Consider the following 7,778-nt stretch of genomic DNA (forward strand, 5'->3'; position numbering starts at 1 on the left):
TCCTCTGATTTCGGTTTGTTGCCACAGTTCGGGTATATACTCAACCTCTTTGCCTACCAGCTCTTCTCCCAAATGGTTTCCAATTTGCTTAAAGCTACTTTCCTCACTCACTTGACAGACTGTGATGTTGACCCGCCCCAAGTGAGTCAGGATGCAGAGCTGAGAGAATAAATTAGAGAGGTCTTCCTCTTGCCAGGCCTACACACACACACGCACACACACACACACACACACACTGAGGACACACACACACTGAGGGGACACACATACTCACCCTGAGGACACACACCACACATACACACACACAGACACACACACACCTGCCCACCCACCCAAGAAGGGAGAAGGCACCAGAGGGAGGGCAATAGAGGCCTTCGCTCAGACAGCCGTGTTCAAAGGGAAGGAACAGGGAGGCGCTTGGGCAATCCAGCATGCAGGTCTGAGCTGGCCTGGGGTTTTAGCACAGGAGGAGTGAGTTCTTCTGAACAGGACCAATTAAAACCTTTTAAAGTAATTGTTCCCCTGCCTTCTTTCAAAGTGGAGCACTAATCGTCTTTCACTCTTCCCACCATTCCATCTTTTAAAATTAAACCCTTTGCTTCCCTCCCAGGGCTGCCTGTGGCCCATCAGAGAAGTGACACTACCCGGGTTTACAGCTGGGGGGCTGTGGAAGGCGGCCCTGAGGCTAACTTTGCTTAACACAGAATGAACAAGGACTCTATCTGGCTCTCATCACCGCCCCCACCCCTCCCGCAGAGCAGAGAGGAGAGGGGGAAAGAGTCAGACAGGTTCCCAGAGCACGTGACCAGGTAGAGAAGCCTCCTGGCAGGGCTGCCCAGGATGCTCACAAACATTACCCAGCCATGGTGGTGGGATGGGCAGGGCCTCCCCTGGACGTGGCCATGTACCTTTTGCGGCTCCTGGAAATGAGATCCATCAAGGGGACATCGCCTGTCCACCTTCACTCTTCTCTCCCCCTAGCCAAAGTCCCTCCTTTAGGGGAGGATTGTACAAATGTCCCAAGGCTCTGAAGCCATGTGGCAAGCAAAGTTCTCAGGGGAAGGTTTCCCTGTGGAAGTAGGGTAATATATAATTAATGGTACTGCACAGACCTGTGAAGGTTACCTTGACCTTGACTGAGTGATAAATATAACTGGACTTAGACAGAGAGCACCCCATTCAGAAAAGCAAAGTGCTGTCTCCTTTTTTACTTTAAATCTCATCTCTGTTTCGCCTCTCTACAGTATCAGAGCATTTTAAGGAAGGAAAACCCACGGGCTCTGTCTCTGAACGGTCAAGACCTCCAGTCACTCTAGTCGGGGTGAGGGGTGTTGGCCTTTCCCACCGAGTCCACTTTCCTAACCCTGGCCGGGTGGGGTGGCAAAGTGACCCAGTCACTCAGCCAGTTGGTGGCAAGGCTGTGACGGGAAACGAGGCCTGGAGACGCCTCTCGCGTCTAGGCGCTTCCCATAATGGAAGCCTTCGCTCCATTAAAAGTTATTTTCAGGATTCCACAAGCCCACCATCATCTCCCCACCGCCCCCCCCCCACGGAAAATTTATGTAAACCAGTCAAAATAAAGCAACAGTTTCTTAATAAGTATGTTTGGAGTTTCTCTCTGCACCCAGGCGAGAGGAGGAGGACTTAAAGGTTCCAGTGTTCTTCTCTATACAGCCAGGCTATTTTTAACCAGTTAAGGACGCATTCAGGCCCACACCCCTCAGGTTAAGCAGGGCACCGGTTCCGCCTGACCCGGTGCCACCGTCCTCACGGTCCACACACACACACACACACACACACACCCGGCTAGACACAGGCACACACACAGAGACACAGACACACCCCAGCTAGACACAGGCACGCGCGCGCACACACACACACACACACACACACACACCCGGCTAGACACAGGCACACACACAGAGACACAGACACACCCCAGCTAGACACAGGCACGCGCACACACAGACACACACACACACACCCGGCTAGACACAGGCACACACACAGAGACACAGACACACCCCAGCTAGACACAGGCACGCACGCACGCACGCACACACACACACACACACACACACACACACACACACCCCTAGACATAGGCCCGGGGCCGGGTCCCCTCACCAACTGCATCCGCCCCTCTCCCCGCCTGCCCCAAGTCCCACCGGAGGCCAGGCATGGGGGAGGAGTCAAGGGCCAGGTCGGTGGCGCCGGAGTCCCAGCTGGCGAGGAGACCGGGTTAAAAGACGGGATCCAGAGGAGGCGGGGAGAACGCAAAGGGGGGTACATCATTCCCAGCGGGGTTCAGAGGAGGCTGAGCCGTCCGGGCTGGGGGATTCTCCCGTGGGACGGGGGGAGATGCTCGGTGCGCCTCTGAAAGAGCTGCACGGGGACATCCCCGGGGACTTCCAGCCCCCTTCCGGGCTGCGGGGGTCCAAGGCTCGAGTCACCCGTGACTCAGCCGGTGCTGGCGGCGGGGAGGCCCGGGGAGCCCTGAGGACTCGCTCGGCGCGCGCCCGAAAACACCGGGTTGTGCGGCGGGGGTGTGGGGGTGTGGGGCGGGGGTGACGGGGTGTGGAGCGGAGAGTGGGGCGGCGAGAGCGCGCGCGCAGCGGAGGCGCCGGGCGGAGACCGGGGCCCGGCCGTGCGCCGTCAGCCCGGCGCCGCGCTCCGAGTGCCCGCGCCGCCTCCCGGGGCGCCGCGCGGGTGGCACAGGTAGAAGCCGGGGCGGGGGCGGGGGCCACCCCGGGGCTCAGGTTCCAGCCGCCTGGCTCGGCCCGCAGCCGCGCGCTGCCAGCGGGCGGGCCCGGGGGGAGTCGGAGGCGCAGCGGGGCGGGGCCGGCGCGGGGCGGGCCCCCCACCGGCAGCACCCCGCCCCGCTGCCCGCGGGCGGCCGAGCTCCCGCGGCTGCGCTCTGGGCGTCGCTGGGGGCCGTGGGGGCGCCCCCGCCGGGCGCCGAGGCGTGGCGGCCCGATCGGGGCGCGGGGAGGCGCGCCCGCGGCGGGGACCCGGGCGGGGCGCGGGCCGCACAGCCGCGGCGGCGGCGGCGGCGAACCCGTAAACCTTAATGACAGCAATCTCGCCTGTCTGCGCCGCTGACTCACGCGGTGACCCAGCCTCCAGTCACCCTGCGGCCTCGCTCTGGCCTCAGTTTCCCCGGCCGCCGAACAGTGAGGCCACTGTGTCGCTATTCATTCCTTAGAGCCCATTCACTCCCGGAGCATCGGCCGCCTCCCCGGGGAAGCGACCGAGGCGACGAACTTTTAATTATCTCCCTGGTGGGGTCGGGGTTGGGGAGTGGCGGGGAAGGCCGAGCCGGGCTGGGTAATTGAACTCAGGGCTTATTCCCAGGTCGGTTTCAGCTTTTTATTTTAGATCTTCCTTCCCGCACTTCATCCTGCTCTTGTTTTACCCCTTTTTCTCCACTCTGGTGGAGCTGCTTGAAAAGCCACGAAGTGACTCACCGCCTAGGCCCTGGCGGTTTAGACTTTTCACAAATATTGCATGTTTAATTAATCTCCTCGCTATGAACTTCAGCGCCTACCGAGGGCCAGGCCCTGCGTGGTGAGTGTTAAAGATGAGACTGGCAGTTCTTAAGCCCGGCCTGTCAGAGGAGCCACCTTGTTAGATCCTTGTGTAGGAATGAAATGGATCAAATTACTGATGCAAGCAACAGCGGATGAATCTAAGCCAAACACAAAAGAGTACATACTGTGTGGACCCCCGCCCCCCCCCCAACCCCCCGGAAAATGACAAATTTGATCCACAGACCACCATTGGTTGTTGGGGGGGCGGGGGCAAGGGAGGTGGCTGTGATGAGGACAGAGCAATTCAGGGATGATGGAAATGGGGCATATCTTGATCAAGGTGGATATGTGGGTGTATGTATATAGCTGTCAAAACTCACCAAACTCTAAGATGGGTGCATTTTATTGTGTGTAAATTATATCTCAATAAACTAACCGAGGCCATTAGTCTCAGGAGTCTGGGAACTTTGTCAGCCTCCGGCATCATTCTGAACATTTGAGAATGCATTGAGAGAAATAACTTAAAATACTATAAAACTGGCGAGAGAAGGGATTGAGGAAGGAGCAATGTTATTTGTTGAAGGCTCCAAAGAGAAGTAGTTGCATATGTTAATTACTGAAATAGTACAAGTCCCAAATATTGCTGTTACTACCCCCATTTTACAATGAAGGAAGCAAACTCAAAAGAGATAAAATGACTCACCAGCCTCACTAGACTTATCCTGGCAGTCATCACTGAGAAGGACTGTCTGCATTGCTCAGTGGACGTCCCTGATTTTATCGCTGTGTGTGGGACACTGAGGTATGAGGTTCAGGTCACCAGCAAGGGCTTTGGAAGCAGAGGGGACCTGTTAGAACCCTGCCCCTCCTCTTTCTAGTGGTAGGACCTGGGGCAAATGACCCTCCCTTGGTCTGGGTAAATTGGAGACAAGACCCTCAGGAGTTGTAGTGAGAAGCTGGGAAGTGCTCAGCTGGGCGCCTGGTTCAACAGGTGCCCATGAATGTTGGCACGACCGTGACCTTGAGCAAGTTCCTTTTCTGTAAGGGCCTCGGTTTCCTCACCTGTCACATGGGAGGGTGGGCTCTAAGTTCCCCTCCATTCCCTGATTGCCTGGAGGGTTTGGAGGATTAGCTGGGGAGAAAGGGACTAAATCATGTCCAGGGCTGAGGGCAAGTGCAGTTCCTGGAAGGGAGGCATCCCAAGAGGCCCTGCCTCCCTCTCAGAGCCTCAGAATGGAAGGAATCTCTTCGTGTTTTTGCTAATCCATGCCCTGCCCTGCAAATGGGAGCATCTTCCGACACCCCCTGTGAGTGTGGACCCTGGCTTCTGCTGGTTTGTGTCCTGGGGTGGGGGGCTCAGTCCCTCATGAGGCAGCCTCGTCCACTACTGGGCATCTCTGGTTTCCGAAGCATTCTGCTTCCTCATGTGGACCCCCAGTCTGTCCTTCTGGGTCTCTCTCTCTCTGACCACAGTTTTGGTGACCAGACCCCGTGACCCCCTGGGGAAAATTTTCTTCCTTTCCCCCTGGGTTTCCTCTTTCCTCTGTCCAGACCCTTTCCCTTCAACAACTAAGGACTAAACTGAGGGAAGGAAGGCCAGCGTGTGTGCCCACGGGGGACCGACAGACAGCCTGTTCTCAGTATCTTTTGGGATCTGTGTCAGCCCCATTCCCAGAAAGCGGGGTGAAAGCCACGGTGACCTCCTCTGAAAGACACCCCGTGTCTCTGGTTCTGGGAGGCAGGACCCCCACACCTCTGCTTCCCACCCCTCCTTGCTCAGAGGCCAGCCAGCCAGGGAGATTTAGAGACTGCAGAGCAGATTCAGACACATCAGAAACACATCACACACACACACACACACACACACACACACACACTCTGTGCATACACCTCACACACCCCAGAGACTCTCAGAGCAGTGCACAGCTGTGGCCTCCCCTACGGGCCTAGTTGAGGGGTCCGAGCAGGGTCCTGGGCAGGGCTGGGTGCCCCTGAAGGAGGAAGGGCACTGTCTCATTTGCACAGAGGCTGGGGCTGTGCTCCCCGGGCCTCTGGCCTGCCCACCACGGCACAGCAGTCCCCCCATCTGCAGCCCTCTCTGCACGGTTAGACCTCAGGGCCCTGGGGCACCCCCGGCCTCCCCACTGGAAGTCCCCGTCCCGTGTGGGGACCCCACTGCTCTGCGTACCCCTCCTCCAGGACCTGGCTTAAGGCACAGCTCAGCTCTTCCCTCCCTGTGCCCCTCTGTCACTTATCACCTGGACCACTCTGTCACGGTTCACCTGTTTAGCCCCCATAAGCTTGTTCTGCACCAGCTTGAGCCAGGCCCTGGGCTCGGGGCTGGAGACGCAGAGTGGACGAGGTCAAGCTCACAGTCCGTGGACATCAGCCCCCTGCAGGCTGGTGGTCACACACAGCGAGCTGGGTCATGGTCGAAGCATCCGTGGGAGCTGCAGGAACCCAGAGGGGGCACCTGGAACCCTGAGCAGGGGAGCAGTCATGGAGAACTTCTTGGAGGAGGTGCACACCCTAAACGCCATTCACTGTGACTCACAGCATGCTGAGCTGGGTTCTCTGTCACTGTAAAGGAAGGCCTTGGCTTGAGTCCCCAGCCTTGGGAAAGGGGGTCTGATGCAGCCTCAGTGTCCTTGTCCTTGCGAAGTAAGAATGTCAACCTTGTCCTCGTTGAGGCGATGTGGTGAGGTGGGTATGGACGCCGCACAGCCTGCCTTCAAATCCTGGCCTCGTCACTGCGAGCTGTTCTGTTCAGCCTTGGGCAAGCTAGCTCACTCCTGAGTCAGTGTCCTCGTGTGAAACAGGGGGGTCGGAACAGCAAGTCCTCACAGGGGTGTTGGGAGGGTTTAAAGCGTTTCGGTCAGGCAAGGGTTCCGCACGGTGCCTGGCCTCTGGTGAGCCCTGTGTGCAGAGGATATATGTACATGGTTAGCAGGCCCTGGTACATAGGAGGCGTTCAACCCGTGTGCCGGCACGGACATGCCCTCAAACCAGTCTCTTCATCCTGCCGGACCTTTAACTGTGTCTGAAGGGAGTGATGCCGGGTTGGACGCAGAGGTGTTTTCTGAGCTCCTTCGGGACGCAGGCTGGGCCTCGGTTAGTGGAGGGTGGGGCGGTGGCAGGGAGGCTCCTTCGGTCACTAGGTGGATGGCCACAGGTGCTGGCCCGGTGCCGGGCTCCTCCCAGTTGGCACGGTCGCTGGGAGAGCGGCAGTGGCACTCACAGTGATCTGACTGCTTTCCTAACCTCTCCCTTCTCCAAACATGGGCTCACCTTGGCTTTGGGCAGATTTCCGTGATCACTGCCATTCCCTCGTCTGTTTCTCTCTCCTCAAAATAAATATGTAAATATCAAACATCTGCCCATTCCTCAAACAACTAGAGCTACATTAGGACCCAGCAGTACCACTCCTAGGTATATACCCGAGAGAAATGAAAACATATGTCCTCATCTGTAACATGGGAGTCATAACAGGAAGGACTTGTATGGAAACTTGTATGGAAATATTTACAGCAGGATTATTCTCAACAGCCAAAGGGGTGGAAACAACTGGAATGTCCCTGAGAGGACCAATGAATAAGTAACAGATGGTATATCCACACAACCAGAGTATTATTTAGCAGTAAAAAGGAATAAAGTACTCATACATGCTAAAGTGTGGATGGATCTTGAAAACATTAAACTAAATGAAAGTGTTTGTGTGAACACTCAGTGAGGTCTGACTCTGCAAACCTGTGGACTGGGGTCTGCCAGGCTCCTCTGTCCGTGGAATTCTCCAGGCAAGAATACTGGAGTGGGTTGCTGTTTCCTTCTGCAGGGGATCTTCCTGACCCAGAGATTGAATCTGGGTCTCCTGCATTGGCAGGTGGATTCTTTACCACTGTACCATCTGTTGTTGTTCAGTCACTCAGTCGTGTCCGACTCTTTGTGATCCCATGGATTGCAGCACACCAGGCTTCCCTGTCCTTCACCATCTCCTGAAGCTTATTCAAACTCATGTCCATTGAGTTGGTGATGCCATTCACCCATCTCATCCTCTGTCATCGCCTTCTCCTCCTGCCTTCAGTCTTTCCCAGCATCAGGGTCTTTTCCAATGAGTCAGTTCTTCACATCAGGTGGCCAAAGTATTGGAGTTTCAGCTTCAGCATCAGTCCTTCCAATGAATATTCAGGACTGATTTCCTTTAGGATAGACTGGTTTGATCTCCTTGCAGTCCAGAGGATTCTCAAGAGT

General features: G+C 56.5%; 1 protein-coding gene across 1 annotated transcript; it reads right to left on the minus strand.

Annotated features, from left to right (window-relative positions):
* Positions 1 to 2,291: 2,291 nt before the first annotated feature.
* On the minus strand, positions 2,292 to 3,399 carry LOC122425368 (basic proline-rich protein-like). Its single transcript, XM_043443684.1, has 2 exons — positions 3,395 to 3,399; positions 2,292 to 3,066 (listed from the first exon to the last, which is right to left on the minus strand). Exons 1-2 carry the CDS (start codon positions 3,397 to 3,399, stop codon positions 2,292 to 2,294), a joined length of 780 nt encoding a protein of 259 aa, XP_043299619.1.
* Positions 3,400 to 7,778: the final 4,379 nt, after the last annotated feature.

The sequence above is a fragment of the Cervus canadensis genome, chromosome 23 (assembly GCF_019320065.1).
Source record: "Cervus canadensis isolate Bull #8, Minnesota chromosome 23, ASM1932006v1, whole genome shotgun sequence".
Lineage (NCBI taxonomy): Eukaryota > Metazoa > Chordata > Mammalia > Artiodactyla > Cervidae > Cervus > Cervus canadensis.